Source organism: Diabrotica virgifera, chromosome 4 (genome assembly GCF_917563875.1).
Source record: "Diabrotica virgifera virgifera chromosome 4, PGI_DIABVI_V3a".
NCBI lineage: Eukaryota > Metazoa > Arthropoda > Insecta > Coleoptera > Chrysomelidae > Diabrotica > Diabrotica virgifera.
In genome coordinates, this window is record NC_065446.1 from 141828645 (window position 1) to 141855913 (window position 27269).

Consider the following 27269-nt stretch of genomic DNA (forward strand, 5'->3'; position numbering starts at 1 on the left):
TTAATAAATACTAAAAAAAGGTTTCATAGTGACTTAATTAATCAATCTTACAATATACCAAAAACAATTTGGAATTTAGTAAACAGTGAAACTGGTAGGCAAAAGAAGGTCTGATATTATTCTACATTATGATAATAAAATTATTACCAAGTCTTGTGATATTGCTAATTTGTTTGCCTCATATTTTGCTACAATTACAGAATACAATCTTCAAACTCTTTTTGACACATCGTTGCCTTCTTCTTGTACTACCTCAAAAAGGTGTAACAAAACATTTTTCTTTTTACCCGTAACTCCAATTGAAATAAAAATACAATCGATCAACTAAAAAATAAGCCTAGTATTGGTATTGATAACATATCTGTAAAAATAATAAAACTATTAAGTGACATATTATATCGAATCCTTTAACCAATTTATTTAATCTCTCAATAACAACCAGCCAATTTCCATCCATATTTAAAATGGCAAAAGTTATTCCAATTTTCAAAAAGAATGACCCTCATGACATTTCAAATTATAGACCAGTATCTGTCCTTAGCGTAATATCCAAAGTACCTAATAGAGAAGGTTGTATTAAACAGAATGTTAAATTTTATAGAAGAAAACAATTTATTAACTCCAAACCAACACGGATTTAGACCAAAAAAGTCGACACTCACGGCTGCATGCAGCTTATTTGAGCGTATTTATGATGAACTAGATAGTAGAAACCACGTGGCAGGACTATTTTTGATCTATCACGAGCTTTTGACTGCTTGGACATAACATTTATTCGCAATAAATTATATAACGTTGGTTTTAGAGGGATATTTCTAGAATGGGGAATAAACTTCTTAAGTGACAGGAAGAGTGTTGCGAAAATTAACGAATCAAGCTCAGAACCATACACGACAAATAAAGGAGTACCACAGGGATCCGTGCTGGGACCATTATTATTCCTAATTTTTATTAACGACCTACCAGATCACATAATGTCACTTATAATATCAATATTTCCTGATGATACCTCGTTAATAGTCTCTGCACGTACACTCGAGGAAATAAAAATGACAATGAAGACTGTTGTCGACTGCTTTATAGGGTCTGCTTTATATAATATACATATTATGCTATAAAGATTAGGAGTTTTCCTAAAAAATTTTTTTTGCATCGAACAATTTTTTTTTAGGTTTTTTGAATAATTCCAAACAGAAAAGGTCGTGTGATTTTTCTCTTAGGTTAATAGTTTTTGTTATATCAGCGATTAAAAATTTTGAAAATTGCGAAATCGGCCATTTTTAACTAGTCCAGAAAGCCACTGCGCATCCGCTAGGAAAAATATTCTAATTCGGATTCTTTGCACAATCTTACTCAAAAAGGACTCCTTTTAACAAATTTGCGTGTTGCCAGGACCAAAAAGTGGTCAAAAATTTTTTAAACGTTTTTTTTTTGTTTTTTCCCAAAATTATTTTTTTTGCACGGAAAAAAGTTTTTTTAGGTTTTTTGGATCAGTCCAAAGAGAAAAGGTCTTTAGTGACTTTTCTCTAAAAATGATAGTTTTTGACACATAAGCGATTAAAAATTGAAAAATTGCGAAATCGGCCATTTTTAACCCTCAAAAACTATGTGAAAAGCTGAAAATTTGAATGTTGCCAAGGTAGGTAGATATTCTTTAAACATCGATTGATGAAATCCCGAAGAGTTTTTTGCAATACAATATTTAAAACTCATTTGTTTTTTAATTGCTAATCAAGCGTGCACGACACTATTTTCCACCGACAGTATGGTGCAAATGAAAGGAATTAATTCGTTATTTCGTAAACCGGCGACTTTAAGGAAAAATCCCGAAACAGGTCGATTTTTAATTTTAAAATATGATATTGTGGCATATATGGTATACCAGTGACGTAACTCATCTGGACGTGATGACGTAATCGATGATTTTTTTAAATGAGAATAGGGGTCGTGTGCTAGCTCATTTGAAAGGTTCTTCAATTCTCTATTCAGTAATATAAACATTTATATAATTATTTATACAGGGTGTCCAAAAATTTTTTATTAAATTAAATTATTTGACAAAAAAAGAAGTAGAAGGACACCCTGTATAAAAATTATGCAAATGTTTACATTACTTGATGGAGAATTGAAGAACCTTTCAAACGAGCTACCACACGACCCCTATTCTGATTTAAAAAAATCATTGATTACGTCATCACGCCCAGACGGATGACGTCACTAGTATACCATATATGCCACAATATCATAACTTAAAAATAAAAATCGACCTGTTTCGGGATTTTTCCTTAAAGTCACCGATTTTCGAAATAACGAATTTATTCCTTTCATTTGCACCATACTGTCGGTGGAAAATAGTGTCGCGCACACTTGATCCGCAATTAAAAAACAAAGGAGTTTTGAATATTGTATTGCAAAAAACTCTTCGGGATTTCATCAATCGATGTTTAAAGAATATCTACCTACCTTGGCAACATTCAAATTTTCAGTTTTTCACATAGTCTTTGAGGGTTAAAAATGGCCGATTTCGCAATTTTTCAATTTTTAATCGCTTATATGTCAAAAACTATCATTTTTAGAAAAAAGTCACTAAAGACCTTTTCTGTTTGGAATGAGCCAAAAAACCTAAAAAAACTTTTTTCCATGCAATAAAAATAATTTTAGGAAAAAAACAAAAAAAAAAACGTTTAAAAAGTTTTTGACCACCTTTTGGTCCTGGCAACATGGAAATTTGTTAAAAGGAGTCCTTTTTGAGTAAGATTGTGCAAAAAATCCGAGTTAGAATATTTTTCCTAGCGGATGCGCAGTGGCTTTCTGGACTAAACCCTAAATCGGACATTTAACTAAAAATTTCAATGTTGCCAAGGTAGGTAGATATTCTTTAAACATTGATTGATGAAATCCCAAAGAGTTTTTTGCAATACAATATCGGAAACCCCTTTGTTTTTTAATTGCTAATCAAGCGGGCGCGACACTCTAGTAGAAGTGAGGACGTTTGAGTTGTCATAAATTCATTATCTCGAGATTGGGCAAATTTGAAGAAAAATCCGGGATAATTTAATAACCGATCATTGATAGCAAGGAAAACCGTTTCGGGAGCTCAAATTTTTATTGCTTAAACCGGGATATCCCTATAACAGGTGTTCTAATAAGCGGGTTTGACTGTATGCAAATTTCTAGCCTTACAGGAAGACCGTTAGTCGGAGGGTTCACTAGCTCTTAGGCTATATGTATAAATGTTTATTTTATGTAAAAGAGGAAATCAATACATTTCGAGTAAATTCAGAAAATCACGTCAATCACTATTACAATACAAGTGCTGAATCTTTACGAGTTCCTAAACACAGAACATCGAAATTTCAAAATTGTTTCAGATATATGGGACTGACCTTGTACAATCATTTGCCAAAAACTGTGTGAAAGAAATACCACTTTCCACTAAATTTAAAAGAAATGTTAAAGATTTACTCTTAACAAAAGCATATTATTCTATAAATGAATATCTTGAGGACAAACTGCAGTAGCTTCATATTTTACTTGTAAAAATGTTATTTTATATATTTTATGTTTTGTCAATTTTGTTACACTGTGAATATTGTATTATACTATACACATTAATCTTTTTATACTGAATTCTGTAGTGTACGTATCCTATACATTTTTTTTAATGTCTTAAAGGATCAATAAAGTATAACTATGATACGTTTCGCTTGACCGACCACAGTATGTTTCTCTACACAATCACAGTAATCAACTGTGAAAAATATATATAGATGCCAAGCTTTAGCTTATTTTAGCAAATAAACATTAGCTTTAGTAAATTCAAAGAGATTTTTCAGCGCTGCCTCTCCGTCTATATGGGAAAGAGTGGAAGGTGGAAGTGTGGAAGAGTTGTACTTGTCGTCAGCTGCCATCAACACTTTCAATGTTGCCAGATTCTGGGCGAATAATTACATTAACACTAAATAATATGTTTACTTTATCGATTTTGATCGACCCTATAATCTATTTACAGTAAAACGTATTTAAAATATGAACTTTAATGAGACAGTTTGTGTTTATTAGCATTTTTTATTCTGTTTGGCAATAATTTTCCTAGAACCCTTTCTATGATAATAAAAAAGTTGCGGAATAGGTGAAATTGCAAACATTGTGGCAACGATGTAGCTTGCTCAATGACTAATGACTTTGACATTAAAATGCCATTCAAAGGGTCTTCCTTTTCCCAATAAAAATAGAAAACATATGATTGCCCAGACTGACAGTAATTCCATATTTTGAATTAATTGAACTGAACACTTCTATTATTAAAACTAATCAAAACACTCGAAACAGATACGTAATGCAGTTATAATGAGTTTTATAATTATTGCTTTTAAAAATTTCCTACATACCATGTTGCAGTTATTATCTTTTGGTAAAAAAACTATTACAAATAGTTTGAGTGTGTATGTAAAAACTATTGGTGGCAACACTTTAACTGTAGATCTAGATCCTACATGGGACATTAAAAATGTTAAGGAAATAGTGGCACCACAACTTGGATTAGAACCAGATGAAGTAAAGATCATTTTTGCTGGAAAGGAATTGGGAGACGAAATTAAAATTGAGGTACATTTTACACATATGGATACACTTTCTTTCTATCTCCCCTTATTTTTTACCCTATCGGGATGTCAGATTTTCCGACACCCTTATTTTAGCTTATTTCCTGCCAATATTTTCAATTACTGGAGTGATTTTTGTTCTTTTCTCGCCTTTACTACTTGCTTTATCCATTTTTTTGTCTGCCTCTTTTTCTATTTCATGATGTTATTTGTTTGGTGATATTTTCTTTCAGGAATCAATTAGACTATATACTAATCAGAAGCCGGTTTAAAAACTCCATCACATCTACAAAAACCTATCCAGGCACTGATATAGAATCGGATCACAATCCGGTGGTGGCTGTAGTAAATATAAGATTCAAGAAACTACAGAAAAATCCAGCTAAACAAAAGATAGACATTAAGCAACTGAAAGATGCAACTATACTGGAAATGACAAGAGAACAGGTAAACAACAATCTTAGAAACCTCGCTGCAAAAAAATAGGAACACAGGCAAAGTAGAGGACAAATGGATGGAGATAGAAAAGGCCCTTATGACAGCTGGTGAAGGCTCCTTAGCTTCAAGCAAAATTAAGAAAAAGGAATGGATGACAAACGAAATTTTGTACCTCATGAAGGATAGGCGAAGACATAAAACCAACAAGACAAAATACAAAGAAGTGAACCGTGAGATTAAGAGAAAAATTAGAGAAGCCAAAGAGAAGTGGGTTCTGGAAAACTGCAAGGAAGTAGAAGAATATGAAAGAAAGTATGATAGCTTTAACATGCATAAAAAGATCAAGGAACTAATAGGTAAAAAAATGAAACAAGCATCCATCGTAAAAGACAAAAAAGGTAAAATAATTACAGATTTAAATGAAAAACTGGCAAGATGGACAGAATACATTAAAGAACTTTTTGCAGACGAAAGACCAGAAATAGCAGTGGCAGAACCTACAGATGACACAACAGGGCCTAGAATCCTAAAAAGCGAGATAGAATATGCTATAAGGAACACTAAAGGGGTTAAAGCTGCAGGACCAGATGAAATTCCTGCAGAATTGTTGAAACTTATAGACGACGACACACTTCAAATAATGGTGAACCTAGGGCTTACAATACCGGAATCCCGGACGATTTTTGTCTGGTATTAAAAACCGGTATTTATGTAAAAATACCAGTATTTTGGTATTACATTAGTTGTTAAAAATTTAATTTATGTACAATTTAAATCTAATTTAAAATAATATTAATTAATTACAAGAATTTTTTTTGAAGTTAAACAAACAATTTTGTTTTAAGTTTTAAAATCTGCAATGCCACATTTCGCAAGAAAAATAACCCAATGGAATTTTGGAAAAAATACAAATCCACTTTCCCTGAACTTTATTATTTGGCAATACCTGCCACATCAGTACCTTCCGAAAGAGTATTTTCAAAGTCTGGGCAGTTAACAAACCTAAAAAGAAATCGTTTATCACCCAAAAATTTGGATCAAGTTTTATTTTTAAACAGCTTGTTTCAGGATTTCATATATTATTTGTTAATATAGCAAGTCAATGTAATAACTGAGGTAAGTAAAAATATAACTAGTAAATTTTTTATTAATAATACCGGTTTTAATACTGGTATTTCAAATATCAAATACCGGTATTCAGATTTTAGTTCGGTATTGTAAGCCCTAGGTGAACCTCTTTAATACAATTTATAGAATTGTATAGTTTATACATTATACCAAAGAAATGGCTCTCCTCTACTTTTGTAACAATACCAAGATGAATAACGCCAGAGAGTGTTCAGACCACAGAACTATAGCATTGATGAGCCACACACTACAAGTATTTTTAAAAATAATTCACAAAAGAATATTTAATAAATTAGAAGAGGACACAGTTTTGATTGAGAAGTGGACTGGGAACACAGGAAGCTTTCTTTGGTTTGAGTGTGTTAATGCAAAGATGTTTGGATGTAAACCAAGACCTCTACGTAGATTTCATAGATTTTGAGAAGGCCTTCGATAAAGTCAGACACCAAATGCTGTATGAAATCATAAGAAGCAAAAACATCGACAGTCGCGACATTAACATCATATCCAGGCTGTACTGGCGGCAAACAGCAAAAATCAAGGTTGATAATGAGTTAACCAAAGAAATTGAGACTCGTCGAGGTGTGCGTCAGGGTTGTGTGCTTTCTCCACTACTATTTAATATATATATATATATATATATATATATATATATATAAAATGATATGTGTTCTTCAACAATTCCTCTGCCAGGTGCCACAGCTTCTGAAGTTAAAGCCCTGCAGGTTGTGACTGGTATGTGTGCATACCACAATTTGTTTCAGTCCAATACTATTGTGAATGCAACTGGTAATATTCTGGACTTGGTGTTGGTCGATGATGCTGATGTAACTGTGTCCAGAGCTAATGAAGCTCTTTTGAGGGAGGGTATGCATCACCCACCCCTGGAATTTGAGATAAAGATGACCAAAAGGCGCCCCAATGATGGTGGTTTGGTTAGTGACGGTTTTTATAGGGACTTCAAGTCGGCTGACTATGTGATAATAACTGATTTTTTGTCACAGTTCTGTTGGGATAATTTATTTTTAGGAAAAACACTGAATCAAATTGTAAATATTTTCTATGATATAGTTTACTTAGCTATAGAATTATTCATCCCCCTAAAAAGGTATTCAAAACGTAGATTCCCTCCTTGGTTCTCTTTAGAGTTAAAGAACCGGATAGTTGAGAAAAAGAAAGCTCACAAAAAATATCTTTTATCTAAATCAGTTCTGGATTATCAGACTTTTTCACAGCTGAGGGTTAATTGTAAATTGTTAAAAGCTGAAAGCTACAGAAATCATATTTACTTAACAGAATTATCAATAAGAAATAATTTGAAGGGATTTTGGTCGTTTGTGAATTCACGGAGAGGAAAGCCCTCTATGCCCGCTGTGTTGAGGTATGGTGGTGTTGAATCCGGTCATGGACCAGATATTGTAAATCTTTTTGCAGAATATTTTTCTACAGTATATTCCACTCAAATATGTGTCATACCCAGTGACTCACCTACATTTGGTCTTACTAATCTGACTGCTTTCAACATAACTATATCTGATATTTATCTAAAATTATCAGAACTGGATGCGAATAAGGGTCCTGGTCCTGATGGATTGCCTCCTAGCTTTCTCAAGAACTGTTGTTTTATATTATCCAGACCTCTTTTTCACATCTTTAATCTATCCTTAAATACGGGTGAATTTCCAGAATGTTGGAAAAATAGTTTTTTAGCACCCATTTATAAAGCGGGAGATAATTCATTGGTGAATAATTACAGGCCCATTAGTATAATTAGTGTAATACCAAAGATATTTGAATGTTTTGTATGTGACTATCTTAAAGCTTCACTTGAAAAACAACTAGTAGACCAACAATTTGGATTTCGGAATAACAGATCAACCGAATGTAACACACTAGTATTTGTGGACTTCCTGAGGAAGGCATTGGAGAGGGGTTGTAGGGTACATGCACTATACACCGATTTCTCCAAGGCCTTTGATCGAGTCAACCATAATATTTTAATATTTAAACTTAAACAAATGGGTGTTAATGGTCCACTTCTTGAGTGGCTGAGAACATACTTGATTGACCGAGTTCAGATGGTGCGTATCAGGGATTTTGTTTCCAGTGAGATTAAGGTTCATTCAGGAGTACCTCAGGGTTCACATTTGGGGCCCCTGTTATTTAACATATTCATCAATGATATACACCACTGCTTCTGACACAGTTCACCTCTGCTTTTTGCAGATGATCTATACAATTATAGTTCTATACAATTATTAACAATACAGAAGACTGTATTAATCTTCAACATGATCTTGATCGGTTGAGTGAGTGGTGTATGTTGAATGCCATGGCCCTGAATGAATCTAAGTGTCATGCTATTTCTTTTGGACGATCGAGAGACCCAATAGAATATAATTATAATATACAGAATATTCCTGTTGACTGGGTTACTGAAATTCGTGATTTGGGAATTAATTTAGACTGTAAACTTTTATTTGAATCACATTATACATAAAAAATTTCCAAATCTTTACAAATGCTTGGTTTTATCAAAAGATGCACTAGAGACTTTCAGAATATTGATGCAATTAAATTACTATATTGTTCTTTAGTTAGACCTCATCTAGAGTATTGTTCTTGTGTTCTTGTGTTTGGTCCCCATCTTACAATATTTACATAACAAAAATCGAGACAGTCCAACACAAGTTCTTAAGGTACATAGCATATAAACTGGGTATACCTTTTGAGTTAAATCAGTTAAATTATTATCAAATTGAAACCCAATTGGGTATTCTCTTATTGCGTGACCGACGAGTAATTAAGGATGCAAGGATGCTCTATGGCATAATTAATTCAACAGTTTTGTGTCCTCAGCTACTTGAGCAGGTTGGTCTCCATGTACCTCTCCGCAGAACTCGATTAAATCAAACATTCTATGTTCCTATCCATAGAACCAACTATGCATATAACAACTTTTTATCTCGAGCACTAAGATGGGCAAACACTCAACCTGATCTAGATTTCTTTGCACCGAATTCATCTCTGGCCTCAGACGTTTGTTTGTTTGAGTAGTTGTTGGATATTCATTATTGTGATATATGAATCTGATTTATGTGATTAAGTTTGTGATATTTATATTTTATTGTATTATTGTTTTATTATTACTATTTTATTCTAGTTTTATTATTATTGACACATGTATTATGTATATTGGACTTATAAACTTGTAATCTTATTGGGCAGTGTCCCGTTGAAAATAAATAAATATATATATATATATATATATATATATATATATATATATATATATATATATATATATATATACAGCGTGTCTACTTAAGTTGGAAACATATGGGAAACTTTTTTGTTATTCATTTTACGAAAAAAAGTTATTCTTTATAAAAAGTTCTGCATGCTCTTAAACCTAAGATTCAATCACCAGATATCAAATTTTGTCAATATTATACGAGGTATGTCAAAAAATATAAACTTCGTTCAAGAGTAAAGTACCTTTATTTCTCTCAATATCGAAAATTCTTATTATGAAAAGTTGTTTGGAAATAAAAACTAAGATCAAATATGCAATTACATGCTTCTAATTGGAAAAACATATTTTCCAAATTTTTCTCAAATTTATTGATACTAACTTCGTTTTTATTTATTACACATACGATAACTCTTTTATTATTACTTTTACGAAAAAAAAGGTATTGTTTATAAAAAGCTATATATGTCCTAAGACCGAAGATGCAACCATCAGATATCACATTTTATTAAGTTTATACGAGGTAGGTATGTCAAAAAATATGAATTTCACTCAGGAGTAAAGTACCTTTATTTTTCACAATATTGAAAACCGTTATTTAAAATGTTGTTTAGAATTAAAAACTATGTTTCAATATGCAATTACATCCTTCTAAGTGAAATATTGTGAAATATAAAGGTACTCTTATATAATCTTGAGAGAATTTCATCATTTTTGACACACCTCGTATAAAATTAATAAAAGTTGATATATCATGGTTGTGTCTTAGGTTTTAGACCATGCAAAGCTTTTTATGAAGAATAACTTTTTTTTCGTAAAATGACTAATAAACGAGTTATCATATTTGCAATATTTAAAAACGATGTTGGGTATCCATAAATTCGAGAAAAAATTTTTATTTCAATTAGAAGCATGTAATTGCATATTTGATCTTAGTTTTTAATTCCAAACAACTTTTTATCATAAGAATTTTCGATATTGAGAGAAATAAAGGTACTTTACCCTTGACCGAAATTCATATTTTTTGACATACCTGATATGAAAGGAAACGGCGATTGCATTTTATTTCACTTCGACCACCACCGATATTCTACACGACGTGTTTCGAGCTCATGTCAAGCTCTCGTCAGGAACATCTAGGTGGATGGTCGAGGTGTAAGAAAATGCCTTTGGCCTTTCTGGTAATAATAAAATAACCAGACTTCAGTACACTTGGTACGACATCTATATGAATTAAACGAAAAGATTTCTCTGGTATACAGAAGAAATCTTTTCCGTAGCGGACGCGAAAATGTAAATTTCAAAGTCTTCATAAAAGACGATGAACGACAAAAGACACCTCTTTGTGTCACATATTTGTCTACAAAGCCACGTTATTCGCTACACATTCGTCAATAACGGAGAAAAACCGTGATATGAAAGGAAACGGCGATTGCATTTTATTTCACTTCGACCACCACCGATATTCTACACGGCGTGTTTCGAGCTCATGTCAAGCTCTCGTCAGGAACATCTAGGTGGATGGTCGAGGTGTAAGAAAATGCTTTTGGCCTTTCTGGTAATAATAAAATAACCAGACTTCAGTACACTTGGTACGACATCTATATGAATTAAACGAAAAGATTTCTCTGGTATGCAGAAGAAATCTTTTCCGTAGCGGACGCGAAAATGTAAATTTCAAAGTCTTCATAAAAGACGATAAACGACAAAAGACACCTCTTTGTGTCACATATTTGTCTACAAAGCCACGTTATTCGCTACACATTCGTCAATAACGGAGAAAAACCGTGATATGAAAGGAAACGGCGATTGCATTTTATTTCACTTCGACCACCACCGATATTCTACACGACGTGTTTCGAGCTCATGTCAAGCTCTCGTCAGGAACATCTAGGTGGATGGTCGAGGTGTAAGAAAATGCTTTTGGCCTTTCTGGTAATAATAAAATAACCAGACTTCAGTACACTTGGTACGACATCTATATGAATTAAACGAAAAGATTTCTCTGGTATGCAGAAGAAATCTTTTCCGTAGCGGACGCGAAAATGTAAATTTCAAAGTCTTCATAAAAGACTCCGACAAAAGACACCTCTTTGTGTCACATATTTGTCTACAAAGCCACGTTATTCGCTACACATTCGTCAATAACGGAGAAAAACCGTGATATGAAAGGAAACGGCGATTGCAGTTTATTTCACTTCGACCACCACCGATATTCTACACGACGTGTTTCGAGCTCATGTCAAGCTCTCGTCAGGAACATCTAGGTGGATGGTCGAGGTGTAAGAAAATGCTTTTGGCCTTTCTGGTAATAATAAAATAACCAGACTTCAGTACACTTGGTACGACATCTATATGAATTAAACGAAAAGATTTCTCTGGTATGCAGAAGAAATCTTTTCCGTAGCGGACGCGAAAATGTAAATTTCAAAGTCTTCATAAAAGACGATGAACGACAAAAGACACCTCTTTGTGTCACATATTTGTCTACAAAGCCACGTTATTCGCTACACATTCGTCAATAACGGAGAAAAACCGTGATATGAAAGGAAACGGCGATTGCATTTTATTTCACTTCGACCACCACCGATATTCTACACGACGTGTTTCGAGCTCATGTCAAGCTCTCGTCAGGAACGTCTAGGTGGATGGTCGAGGTGTAAGAAAATGCTTTTGGCCTTTCTGGTAATAATAAAATAACCAGACTTCAGTACACTTGGTACGACATCTATATGAATTAAACGAAAAGATTTCTCTGGTATACAGAAGAAATCTTTTCCGTAGCGGACGCGAAAATGTAAATTTCAAAGTCTTCATAAAAGACGATGAACGACAAAAGACACCTCTTTGTGTCACATATTTGTCTACAAAGCCACGTTATTCGCTACACATTCGTCAATAACGGAGAAAAACCGTGATATGAAAGGAAACGGCGATTGCATTTTATTTCACTTCGACCACCACCGATATTCTACACGACGTGTTTCGAGCTCATGTCAAGCTCTCGTCAGGAACATCTAGGTGGATGGTCGAGGTGTAAGAAAATGCTTTTGGCCTTTCTGGTAATAATAAAATAACCAGACTTCAGTACACTTGGTACGACATCTATATGAATTAAACGAAAAGATTTCTCTGGTATGCAGAAGAAATCTTTTCCGTAGCGGAATGTATACCAGAGAAATCTTTTCGTTTAATTCATATAGATGTCGTACCAAGTGTACTGAAGTCTGGTTATTTTATTATTGCCTCAGGTAGCTGTAGCTTTCTCCGTGGATGTGTTAGTTGTTGCTTTCGAATCCTGAAGGTCTTCTAACATTACAGCCACAAATTGGTTGCATTGCTCCTGTTTAGCTATATCATACTGATGACGACTAATAAGTCAGAAACACGTGTCTATGGTTGCATTCCATCTTGTGCATATTTTGTTTTTCATGCTTGTTGCGAGCCATGCCGATATCTATTAACTCGCGCTAACCTCTCCTTGTTTGATTGTTTAAAACGTTCTAAACGTTTGGCATTTCTTGCCTCAGGTAGCTGTAGCTTTCTCCGTGGATGTGTTAGTTGTTCTTTCGAATCCTGAAGGTCTTCTAACATTACAGCCACAAATTGGTTGCATTGCTCCTGTTTAGCTATATCATACTGATGACGACTAATAAGTCAGAAACACGTGTCTATGGTTGCATTCCATCTTGTGCATATTTTGTTTTTCATGCTTGTTGCGAGCCATGCCGATATCTATTAACTCGCGCTAACCTCTCCTTGTATATATATATATATATATATATAGGGTATATATATATATATATATATATATATATATATATAGGGTATATATATATATATATATATATATATATATATATATATATATATATATATATATATATATATATATATATAGGGTGAGGCAGATAAAGGGCCTATTAGAAATATCTCGAGAACTAAAGGTAACTGAATTATGAAAATTGGAATAATGGGGTTTTGAAGACTGGTCTATTTAATGAAAATATTTTCATCTACTTGGTACTTCCGGTTATACCGGAAGTGGCTTATAACTTCGTTTTTTTAAATGGGACACCCGGTATATTTTGACATTTTTGGATTCTCGATTTGTTCTTTCTTAAAATACAATGTTTTGTAACATTATACAGGGTAGGTTAAAAGATAATTACGTTTTCTTTATTTATGTTCAAATGATTTTTAATATAGTCTACTATTGTTAACAATATTATTAGTATAGCTAAATTTTTAATTTTAGTATACAGGGTGGGTCTAAACTCGGAATGAGTATTTTCTGAGTTTTCTTAAATGGAACACCCTATATTTTAGTATTGTAATGAAATGATATTTCATGGTACTTTTTTATTTCTTAAGCATTCCCTATACCTAACTGCTTTAATTTGTCCTTAATTGTTAATCGCACCAACAATCTTAACTTCGATGGTATTTTGACAGTTCAACCATTATTGGCAATTTTAAGTATCAGTCTAGATTAATATGTATTTATTTCCAAAAAATTATTTGTGATTGAATATTTTCACGGCCAACCTAATACAATTTCACATATTTTGTGTTGCAATTAACGTTTTGCTTGAATCACCAATAACTCACAAATTAAAGCAGTTAGGTATAGGGAGTGCTTAAGTAATTAAAATGTACCATAAAACAAAATTTCATTACAATACTAAAATATAGGGTGTTCCGTTTAAGAAAACTCAGAAAATACTCATTCCGAGTTTCGACCAACCTTGTATACTAAAACGAAAAATTTAACTATACCAATAAATCCTAACAATAGTAGACTATATTAAAAATCATTTGAACATAAATAGAGTTTATTATGTCAAACTACTACAAGCCTACAGGGTGTGAATGTTGCTACGAAATTAATAAGAAAACGTAATTATCTTTTAACCTACCCAGTATATTATTACAAAACCTTATATTTAAAGAAAGAAGAAATCGAGGAGAATCCAAAAATGTAAAATATACAGGGCGTCCCATTTAAAAAAACGAAGTTACAATCAACTTCCGGTATAACCAGAAGTAGCAAAGAGACCAAAATATTTTCATTAAATAGTTCCCACCTCAAAACCCCTGTATACCAATTTTCATGATTTTTTTACCTTTAGTTCTCAAGATATTTCTAATAAGCCCTTTATCTGCCTCACCCTGTATATATATATATATATATATATATATAATATATAGCGAAACAATATGTTAGGAAGCGCCCCTAGAGCAAAACATTGGTATGCACATTAACGGAGAGTTAATTAACAATATACAATACGCTGATGACACGCTAATAGTAACAGATAACCTAGCAAATTTACAGTATTTTTAAAAAAAAAATTTTTATTTATTAACGGGATAAACCCAATACATACAAAATACAATAAAGCAGAGCTTTAGTCATAATAATGAAAATATAAAACTTATACACATAAAACTACAACTATAAAACACAAACATAAAAAATAAAAAAGAATATAAATGATTTTCAAATGATAAAAACAACTGATTCAATTACAACAGTTAAATCTATTTAATTTTTTTTCAAATTCAAAATTCAAGACGCCCTAGTTCTTGGTTAATTGAGGAAATTGAAGAACCAAATAGATCTATTAGATGACTAAACTTGTTGGAAGATCTATTAGATGACTGAACTTGATGGTATTTGATGGAAAACATAAACGCTCATACCAATAAGTATGGTCTAAAACTGAACATCAAAAAGACTAAATTCATGATTGTAACAAAGAAGCTATACACCAATGTGAATTTAACCATAAATAATCAGCCAGTTGAAAGAGTTACGTCCTACAAATATTTAGAGGTTTGGTTCACTGATACTAATGACCAGACAAGAGAAATTGAATCGTTTATTTCAGAAAGGGGTCTAGTCACAAAAACCTGCTTTTGAGAAAAACAAAAAAAAAAACGTGTTTACATTCAACAAAAATTTTATTTATATAAAATAAAAATTCTCACTAATAACCTGTAGTGTTTGTCAAAAAGTATTGTATTTTTCAAAAATTTATCTTGTTTTTTTTTATTAGCTTTAGGATTAGACCATGCGGCCAGAAACAAAGTAAATAGGACATACATAAACATAATATATATCTTATCTAAACTATCTAATTACTAATCTAAGTTAAGGTTATCTAAGTCTGACCGACCTTTTTGTTAAGAATAGATATAATAAACATTTTATTTTCAAAGTGAATTTTTGCTAAATTAATCTTAATAAAAATTTTGGGATAAGGACAAGGGTCACACTTTTCTCATTCAAGGATTCTTCTTTTTTCTTAATAATTATTGATTACCTATATACCCACCCCACACGGTAAGGCAGGCATGTAGGCAATCAAAAGGAAAGACATCATTTAAGGTTACAAGCCTAATCTAGTCATTCTATAACTTAATTTTACAGTCATATAGGAAAAACAAAATAAAATCAAAAATACGTTTATCACTCAGTGCCAAAAGATACATAACATTATAGGGACCGTGAACGTTTAAACTTCTTAAATTTTTTGTAAGAATGTCCGACTGATGTGTGTACTTCTTACAATTAAAAAATATATGATCCAAGTCCGCCGTTTCATTGCAAATATCACAAAGATTGTTATCAGTTATTTTTATTTTGTATAAATGTGCCGGATAGCAAGCATGTCCAAATTTCATCCGAGATATGGTTGTTATGGAACTTCTCGGATAATCGTAATTTTTAAACCAGTAATTTTTTCGAATATCGGGTTCTAGCAATGTATATCTTGTGCCTTTTGTCTATAATAAAATGTTTATATTGTTTAGACCATTTTTTATATAAATTATCCTTAGCAATATTTATTCTCTCATCTAATGTTAATAAGGGTGTAACATCTTCTCCCAGCTGTATGCTTTCTTTAGCCGCTTTATCAACTTGTTCATTGAATGTGATACCTGAGTGTGCTTTCACCCACACAAAAATAAATTTTCTAGTTTTTTGCATTTGAGAGAGCAAAGATTTTATTTTGGCTATGTAAGGATGACTATATGCGGAGTTGATTTGTAAATGTGATTGTAAACTATTTAAAACCGAAAGTGAATCAGAAAAAATTATGGAGTATGAAATGTTATTTTCCATTATAAATTCTATAGCTTTCAAAATAGCAAACGCTTCTGCTGTAAAAATGCATGTTTTTCTACTCAATTTAAATCTGCGTTGTACTTGCAGTGGGACAATAAACGCCGCACCTGTGCCATAAGGATCTTTTGATGCATCTGTGTAAATAGCAGTATACATTTGATATTTGTTTAATAGCTGATTGATTATTTCATTATTGAGATATCTTAATTCAGAATATCTAGGTATAATTACCTGAATGTTCAACAATAAAACATCTAAGTTGACCTTAACTGTTGTAGGGGAGAAAACTGTTGAGTTTCTAAATCCTTCACATAAAGGAGGTGAGTTTCTATTAGACCAGTATGATCCTGTAAGGTCCTGAATATTTAGGGTGGAGATCTTTTGAGTAAGTGATGAATTTTTGACTTTGCACTTGATTATCATTTTTTCTGCCAATAATTGCCTTCTCAGCTCTAATGGAGGTTCCACAGTTTCTACTCTTAACGGTTCAATTGGAGTTGATTTCATTGCACCCATGCAGAGTCGCAAAGCTTTGTTTTGTAAAGTAGGTATCTAATTTTTTTAATAAGTTATTATTAGCACTACCATATAAGAAGCTGTCATAATCTATAATGGACCTTATATATGATTTATAAAAAGTCAAGGCTGTTTGGGGCTCCGCCCCCCACTATGTCCTCATAATACATTTCAAGAAGTTTAATCCCTTACTACATTTTTGTAAAATTTCTTCAATGTGTGCTCTAAAGGTTAATTTTTTATCTAGAGTGATTCCGAGATATTTTATTTGGTTGGTTAAAGAAAAATTAATATCATTCAGCTGTATGGTCGTACAATTTGGAATATTGTGTCGGGTAAAAATGACCACTTTTGATTTATGCGGAGATAAATCAAAACCTAGATTACTTATATTCTGGATGAAAGGTGTAAGTGCTGTATTCAAACTTTGTAAACTTTTATCATAACTTCTTGCATGTGTGTAAAAGACGAAATCATCAGCGTACTAAATAATATTTGCATTAGGTGAAATATTGTGTAAATCATAGGTGTATATATTGAAAAGTAATGGTGATAAAACCGATCCTTGAGGTAAACCCTTTGTTACCAAAAGATATTCAGAAATGATGCCGTTATCTTTTCTGATTGCTACTGATCTATTTATGTAGAGTTTAAGTATGGTGTTTGCTACTTCTTCTGGAATTTGTAAGTTGATCATTTTATTTCGTAGTATAGTCCAGTCTACACTATCATAAGCTTCTTTTATATCAAGAAATAGTGAAGCTTGGTAGTCATTTCGAGAAAGACACAGCTGTATATCTGTAACCAGTCGACCAACATCATCACCAGTGCCATAATTTATTTTAAAACCGTACTGACTTTGAGGAAAAGCATTTGTGTTCTTGAACCACCATTCCAATCTGTTTTTGACAATCCTTTCAAACATTTTTAATATACATGGTAGCAAAGAAATGGGTCTGTATGATTCGCTTTCATCTGGGTTTTTATCGGGTTTCAGAATAGACACAACAATAACTTTTTTCCACTCTTCAATACATTCACCGCGTATCCAAATGTCGTTCATTATTTGGGTTAAAAATATTTTAGCATTCATTGGTAAATGATAAAGCATAGGATATCGAATTTGATCATATCCAGGAGAGGTATTTTTTCTATTATCTAATGCAAAGTCAATTTCATTTAAACCTATAGGCTCCAAAAATATACGATGATTTTTCTTGTTTTGTTCTCGCTTGGTCATTAAATGGTTTATATTGTTATACACCATTGGCGGAGCTATTATATCGAAAAAATGATCTGATAGTTAGAGTTACCAGATTTCTTAGTGGATTTAGTATGTCTTTGCATTTTTTTGCTTGGGTCCAGAGCTCCGTAACTGGAGTATTTTTGTTTAAATTCGCACACCACATACGCCAGTTATATTTAGCTTTTTCTTTGAGATACTTCTTAACTCTGGCTATAACTTCTTTGCACATTATGTAATTTTCCAGAGTGCTATTTATTTTATAAATATGCAGTTTGTGTTTTCTCTCTTTTATAGCTGCCTCACATTCATTGTCCCACCAAGGTGGTAAAACTTTTGTGAATTTATTTCAAGGAGCCTTGTTTATAGGTATTGCTGTTGAGGCCGCAGCGTTAATTCCTTCTATTAAAAAATCATATTTAGATTGCGTTGTATTATCTTCAGGATGGTTTTCGGTAAAAAATGTACACGCTGTATCTTCGTATATATCCCAGTTTGCCTTGCGTAGATTCCATTTAGTCTTAGGGTTGAAAGTTGTATCATTTGGATATAAATGTTTGTCTATTTCGATAATAACTGGAAAATTATCTGATCCCATCACATCCTTAAGTGTATACCACTCACAATCAATAGCAAGATCTGATGACGAAAATGTTAAGTCAACCACAGATCTAATGTTATTTCTTGTAAATCTGGTAGGTTCTCCAGTATTCGAAAGTACTAGATCAGTATTCTCAAGAACGTCTAATACCTGAGTTCATTTGGGATTTATTTTATATGAGCCCCACATCTCATGGTGTGCATTGACGTCGCCTCCTATAATACCTGTACCATTTAGTGTGTTTAATACATTTTCCCAATCTGAGCGGCTTGTCCTTATGTTGGGTGGGCAGTAGACTGAAAAACATTTAAAATTTTCCTTATTATTAGTTATGATCTGGACACCACAAATTAATATTTCATTAGAAAAATTTTGACAAACATTAGCTAGAGTATAATTAAAAATTTTTTTAATTAGGATTGCAACACCGGCGTAACCGTCATCCCTATCTTTGCGTACAATATTGTAACCACGAAAAGAAATCTGTCGGTCAGACCTAAACCAGGTTTCGGATAATAAAGCTATATCAATTTGATGTTCTTCTAAACATTTCACTAAACTTATCTTATTAGAAACTGCTGATTGAGCATTCCATTGCAAAATTTTTAATTTATTATTTCCTTTATTGGCTATTTCCATAAAAGTGACCTATTTTATTGCGAATAATATCAGTATCAATTTTTTTAAGATCATCAAAAGAATTAATATCATCTAAAACACTTTGAAAAATGTTAAGAAACATGGACACAAAATCATTAGAATTAATTTCAAGGTTAGATTTATCAATTGAAGGTAAAGGTTTACTGGGCCCAAACGTGAAAGGGAACATTCGCGTTTCTACAGGAGCAGACCATTTATTTCTTTTAGCTGGGATTCTTGGTTCCGCAGTTTGTGAATAAGGATACACAGGAACTGTGGTGGTTTTGTCCTGCTGTGAAGTAGTTGGGTTTGTGGAGGAAACTCTAGGCTTATTAATGAAGTTGTAGGCATTTGTTTTTACTTGAGGAAGATTAGGAAAACTATCCATGCTTTGAGTATCCAAAACTGAAAATCTATTATTTGTATTTAAAGTCGAAGAGTAGTTATTCCGAAGATTATTCTTTGCTTCCAAAAAGGTTAAATTTTGCTCCGCCATAAATTTTTTAATTTTGTTTTGCTCAATGAATACAGGACAAGTTTTAGAAATAGATTTATGCTGGTCAGTCTTACAATGTTTGCAGAAACTATCTTGCGGATCTCTACATTCATGTTTGTCGTCTTTTTCTTTTGTACAATTAAGGCAGAGAGTTTTAGTACTGCGACAATTTTTTGCTACGTGTCCATGTTCAAGACACCTGAAGCACCGAACAACTTTATGTATACAGTACGTAAATCGTTCGGCTGGACATAGGGATTATACATTGAGAGAATTGTGGCAACTGCGGTAACCTGTGTTAGTTGAAGCTTCTGTTCGAGTACGAGTTTTTGGTGCAATGGAGCTGTTAGAACGAATAGAATGAGTGAATTTTGAAGAAAGGCTGTGCATAAATAAATCGAAAACGAAGTTTATGAATAATGAGTTAATAATTTTACTTTCATTTTTAAAATATTTATTTTTAAAAACTAATTTCAAAACTAAACAATTTTCCCATTCCCTTAGGCCAAAAATATTTAGCTACTACATTGTAATATTTTGACGTTTATTTGTGTCAGAGTTGTCAATTTTGAGGTTAATGCCCCTTAATACTAACAACCATATTGTCATCGGGAGAGCTTAGTTGCCACAATTGTCTCAATATAATACAATGTATGTATTTATGTATTTAAATATGTACAATGTATGTTCCCTATGTCCAGCTGGACGATTTACGTACTGTATAAGATTCGACTGCACATGAAACACTTGTAACGATTAGTTATTACCATCGTTACTAAAATATTTATTCCAATAGTAACTAGGTATGCAACCAACTTTACAGACAATTGTATTGAAAGTTGCAGTTGATCGACGACAAAATTGGTAACTTTTGGGGAATTCAGAACCTAGAAGTTGGTTTGTGTGTCGATACGGCTTCCGGCTGACGTGATTGTCATTGAAGAAGGGGCTATTCGTCACTTCAATCTCGGCTGTTGTTGAAAGCAGACCCATCAGCCATCACGCCAGTGGCCATTACAGAGAATATAAAATTTTAGTTGAAATGTTTGAATAGAATATACGTTTACGTGGGAAGAAGTTGTTTTGTTCTTGGTTGTTAAGTGGTTTTGAAAAGAAGAGGTTTTTTTTGTTTTCCAACACCTTTTTGAAGAGTAATGGGTATGTATTAAAAAAATGATGTTTTTTTCCTTAAATAAAAAATAACCCTGTTATTCATTTCAAATATCTTACATATATTATCTTTAAATGAATTGTTATTCTTCAATCATCAGATTTGCAATACTTCAATACCATCGCACTTATTTTTTTCTACAGAGAAAAGAATTCTTTCTAACTATATACTTCCAGTTCAAAATCAGTTTGGAATTAATGACCATTCTCCTTCTCTCCTTTATATAACTCCATAAAGTAATCTTGATTACCAGATTCATATTTACTTGTTCAAATACTTCCTTATATTCGTTTAAAAAGGCTCTTTCCAGTCAAGGATAATCAAGGTCAATGACTTCAAGCATGGACGTCAAACTCAATTTTTACTTAGATTTTTTCTCTGTCAAGTTCTGATAAGGTGATACACCTTTTTGCAGAGGCCCTGTTTCTTTTGTGGTCAAGGCAATCAGCTGATCAAGGTTTGTTTTTTTTAGCCACTGGTGGAGATCAAGATTAAGTCAATCTTTTTTTTGGGATATGGAATAAATAGAGGATCATTTTGAGTTCTTTTGGCATTGGATGGATTTTATTTTTTGTTTTTTTGGAGATAGACAGTTTTCCCGGTGCTAGGAAGTACCTCCTTGTCGCACCACATCGTCGTACCTTCTGGTTGGTGAGAAGTACTCCCCCTAAGGTAGAGGAAACCTGGAATATACCTTACTTGGCTCTCCCGCATCAACTTAACCGGAGTTTGGAGAAGCCACAGGCCTACTTTTTGTAGAAACGACAGGTTTTATTATTAAAATTTACATTTTCAATTCTTTTACATAACATATTTCAACTTTAACATTTTTAATAACATATATAATCTTAATAATCATATAAATTCATTTTTCTAAAATCAATTAACGTAATCATAATCAATATTTTTCTTTTCCACAACTTTTATATGTCATTTTCATTATTGTATTTGTATTCTATTTTATTTAAAATAGTCCGGAGATCATAACCTATCTGGTAAGATACTGTGCACACTATCTCGGTTATTATCACAATATATCAGTATTGTCCGGTGTATCATTCCGATCAGATGTGGGATTGTCAACCAATATTGTAATCCTCCTTAATAATAAGTTTTTGTACACACATATTTAGATCCATTAACTGTCTTGGTATAATAAATTCAATATATTTGCTTTTCTCTACTGTAATATCTGTGTAATAGACAGGAGCGTACTAGCCTAGTACGTCAGGTGGTTAGCTAGTTTGTATAAAATTGTATATAGGGGTTATAGGTATTTTTTTTTTCATTAAATTTGTTGGTTGTACATACTTATATGTTTTATTATCCTACCTTTTTAGTAGTATTAGTTAGGTACAGCAATATAGGTCACGTGGAGAGCAATATATTCTATTCTTTCCTGGCGCTCAACACTACTTCTGAATATCTTCTTGGTCAATAGTTCTTTTCTTGTCATTACTCCTTATATTAAGTTATTTTCTTTATCATTCAAGGATTTCAGTAGGTACCGTCTTACTAGGGCGTGCAAATACGGCCTGATCCTTCCCTGAGCCCTACTGTTTAGTCTCTTCAATTTCCAGCTAGCCTATTTTGAGTAAACTTCCATAAATAAGTAATTACCCTTTAAAGCTAGATCTATTCTGCCACAACACAACCTCATTTTTGTTACAATTGACGCTCGCCAACGTGGAGCCCGATTTTCAGTAAGACAGTACCTTTCTTTATTTTGTTGCTTAGTGTAAATTTTTCTAGTAAGTATCTTTCTGGTTCATTGTTGTATATTTTGTAATTATATAGAGATACATTTTTGATTCCTTTTGTACGTTATTTAGAAAATACATTAGTGCACTTGTATTGCTGTATTGGTACTATTTTAATTTATTTAAAATAATAATTGTAAATCGTGAGTAGGATAATATGTGAACAGGTATATTGGTTGGCATTTCGGTCTGGTCGGTTTGGTGATACCTGGATATTTATTTTGAAAAATTTTGAATGATTTATTTTTTTTGATATCTAGGTACATTACTACTTTTGATTTAGGTGCAGCCACAATATACTACAGTTAGCTAAATTTTTGCTTACCATACCTATATATAATTTATAAAGTTTTCATTTTTTTATATGCATTTTCGTTTAAACATTTACTTAAATTATTTTAAATATCTACCCCAAATATATATCTCGGTTATATTTGGTTTGTCGGTTTGTTAGGTCGTTAGTTTAGCAGCTCGTCGGTTGAGCAGCTCGCTTAGTAGATTGTCGGTTAATTGGGTCGTTAGTTTGTTGGGGTGGGTTCGGTTTGTCGTTGTTGGGTTGGGTTTATTGTTACTAATTCTTTCATTATCACCATGTGTACCTTTCAGCCAGAACATTTGTTAGTTAAGGAGTTAGATTATGAGCTGAGGATAAGGGAAATAGAGGTTGAAGAAGCCGCTAAATGTGATAGAAAACGCAGTCTATTGCGTGGTGCTCTTAAACAGGAGCAAGGAAATAGGAGTTTCCGTCAGATTTCAGCTGCAGCTATTCCTTTCCTGGAACAACAACAGGGAATAAATGAGACACTAGAGGATCTTACGCAAAAGATAAATAATTTTAGAGGGACTGTTCATGATAGCATGTATTCTAGATACATTTCACGTCTTGCTCATATCTCTGGTCGTGTCCACTTATTATGTTGCTCAGATGAGGAGCAACAACTTTACAAACGCTCTATGTCCATTAGGATTCTCAGTCTAGAAGGTGAACTCGATTCTCGAGTAAATCCTCTAGCCACGTCCACTCCTGTTTCTTCAGTTCAAGCCTCTAATTCCTTGTTACATCCCAAGCCTGTGCAGGTACATAAGTGGGGAGTTTCGTTTTCTGGTGAAGGTCATTATGACCAAGTAATTTCATTTTTAGATAGGGTAGAATGTCTTCGTGTTTCGAGAGGTGTGAGTGAGGAAGATCTTTTTTCAGCTTCTGCAGAATTATTTACTGGCCATGCTTTTACGTGGTTTATGAACAACCGTGGTAGCTTTACCACTTGGACTGATTTGGCTCAGAAACTGAAATCTGACTTTCTACCGTATTCTTTCCAGACTGATCTCTTAGACGAGATCAAGAACCACAAGCAGAAACCTGGAGAATCAGTGACCATGTTTATCAATACTATGTTAGGCATGTGTAGTCGATTAGACACTCCTTTAACGGATAGTTCGAAAATCAAAATAATTCTAAAATGTTTGCTACCTTTTTACCATGCCCAATTAGCACTGGTTGATATAGCCAGTATAGAAGACCTCACAGAAAAATGTAAACGCTTAGAGGAAACTCTATCTTGGTCTCTTAATTCCCCTACCACTTCGCAATTCAATTCTGGTCCTGTTGGTTTTAATTCTCAACCCTCAAGAAATCGTTCTTGGCAATCTAGACCCCATACACCGAATGTGTCTGTGACTACTTCTTCTTTTTCATGCTGGAATTGTCGGGAAGCTAATCACGCATTTCGTGATTGTACCAGACCCCAAACGCGGATTTTTTGCCACGGTTGTGGTAGAGACAACACATTAAAACGTAACTGTTTTAAGTGTTCGGGAAACGAGCATGTAGAGGCTCGTACCCTGAGCGTTCCTCAAACAGCAGCACCATCAGGGAACATGACCGCAGCTGTAGACGAAGCTTCAGGTCCAATACCCGCCAGCAGCTCGAACACCTCTCAGGAAGGAAGAAACACTTCCAACCGGAGACCAGCACGCAAACCGAAATCCGGGAAAAAGTAATTGTTAGTAACACTTCAGTTGACTCGTACGGTTCGCTTGATCGTAGATTATCCCCTCCAGTCTTAAACTGGAATTTTAGTAATAAGCATAATCGAGACAAGGAAACAGTTCCAAATTCTATACAAGGTTGTACGTTTGTAAATAATAATAATATGTCTATGTTAATACCAGATAATTTTGAAAATAAATCAGATATTTTGGATTTTGATATAAATTCGTTATTAGTTAGGAAACATAATGATAACCGACCTTATCTTGAAATTGAAATTTTAGGACAATCTTGTTTAGCTCTATTAGATAGTGGCTCTAACATTTCTTTAATAGGTTCGTATTCGCTGAAATTGTTAGAAAATACTGATATTAATGTTATGCCTATTTCTTCTCTGCAAGTCTCTACTGCGGATGGTGCAATCCAGTCAATTACAGGTAAATTTGACACAGAAATCGTAGTTGCCAATATTCGGAAAATGATTACATTTTATGTTATCCCTTCAGTTAAAAATTCTATAATTCTTGGCATGGATTTCTTAAATGCATTTAATAGTACATTAAACTGTTCAGATTTTTCGTTATTTATATCTTCCTTTAATGTCGCAACTGTAAGTGCCATTCGTGAGTTCTCTAGTTTGTCTAGCTTAGAACAAACCCAGTTAGAGAATATTATCTCTAAATTTTCTTCTATCTCTTCCAAAGATAAATTAGGCCGTACACATTTAATATCTCATACTATCGAAGTGAACACTTCAACTCCGTTTAGACAATATCAATATCCCATACCTCAGGCATGGCAAGCAGATTTAGGTAAAGAAATTGATTCGATGCTCTCTCTAAACATTATCGAACAGTCAAATTCTTCGTATTGTTCGCCGTTATGGATGACGAAGAAGAAGGATGGATCATTCCGAGTATGCTTCGATGGTCGCAAACTTAATAGTATCACTACTAATCGAGATGCTTATCCCATCCCTCGGATAGATATAATTCTGAGCAAACTTCAGAATGCCAAATATATCTCTTCGATCGATTTATCCAAAGCCTTCTTACAAATTCCGTTAAGCGAAGAGAGTAAGAAGTATACTGCTTTCGCTGTCAGTGGTAAAGGGTTATTTCAATTTGTCACAATGCCTTTCGGTCTAGTTTCAGCTCCGCAAACAATGTGTCGTTTAATGGACTTGGTTATTGGTCCCCAACTCGAACCATTCGTATTCTATTATTTAGATGACATCATAGTTGTTACTCCTGATTTTTTTTCGTCACATATTGAAATATTGGAGAAATTATTTTCACGCCTTAAAGAGGCTAATCTCACTGTTAATTTAGAGAAATGTAATTTTTGTCGTCCTAATTTGAAATTTCTAGGATATGTTGTTGATCATCAAGGTTTGAGAACAGACCCTGATAAAGTAACCGCTATTAAGGACTTCCCCATTCCTAAAACTACTACACAATTACGTAGGATCTTGGGCATGTGTGGTTACTATCGTCGATTTGTGCCTTCTTATTCTACTTTATTATCACCCCTTACTGACCTCCTTAAGAATAGGAAAAAGGGACAGACTATCACCTGGACTCCTGAAGCCGATGATGCTTTTCATCGCATTAATGAAGCTCTTACCAGTGCTCCTGTCATGACTTCACCTGATTTCAGTGAACACTTCTATCTCATGACAGATTGTTCAAATACCGCTTCAGGTGGTGTACTCTTTCAGATGAAAGATGGTTCTGAACACCCCATAGCCTATACTAGTAAGAAGCTTAATAAGGCTCAGAAAAATTACTCCACTACAGAGCGTGAACTCCTTGCTATTATTCATGGCTTGGAGGCTTTCCGTTACTATTTAGAAGGTCGTAAGTGCACCCTTATTACTGACCACAGTTCATTATTGTGGATGCATTCTATGCGTAACCCCTCCCAACGTTTGTCTCGATGGATTTGTAAGTTGTCAGCCTTTGATTATAATATCGTCCATCGTAAAGCAAATGGTGTTGTAGTAGCTGATGCTTTGTCTCGAACATTTGATGTCAATCTTCTTGACTTATCCACTTTAGTTCCGGATGCATGGTATCAGAAAATGGTGGAAAAGGTTACCCAAGAACCTGATCAGTATCCTGATTTTAAAGTAGAAAATAATATCCTTTATAAGCATGTCGTTAGTTCAGTGGAAGCTTTGTCTAATATGTCTGATTGGAAAATTGTCGTCCCAACAGCAAACAGGGATGAAATCCTTCGTAGTTTTCATGATAATGTGACATCAGGTCATTTCGGTTCCTATAAAACATTTAG

At 33.3% G+C, this 27269-nt stretch overlaps 2 protein-coding genes across 2 annotated transcripts in view; both read left to right on the plus strand.

The window, feature by feature from the left end:
- Positions 1-4210: 4210 nt before the first annotated feature.
- The window catches only part of LOC126883169 (E3 ubiquitin-protein ligase parkin), a 319547-nt gene continuing 296488 nt past the window's right edge, over positions 4211-27269 (plus strand). The window contains exon 1 of the mRNA XM_050648418.1: positions 4211-4608. Coding sequence (XP_050504375.1) covers positions 4351-4608 — 258 coding nt within the window. The 5' untranslated portion in view covers positions 4211-4350. The remainder of the gene's footprint in view (positions 4609-27269) is intronic.
- Positions 20777-25188, plus strand: LOC126883170 (uncharacterized). The gene is made up of 2 exons (XM_050648419.1): positions 20777-21211; positions 21697-25188. The coding sequence occupies exon 2, from the start codon at positions 23576-23578 to the stop codon at positions 24983-24985; it is 1410 nt and encodes a 469-aa protein (XP_050504376.1). The 5' UTR covers positions 20777-21211; positions 21697-23575; the 3' UTR covers positions 24986-25188.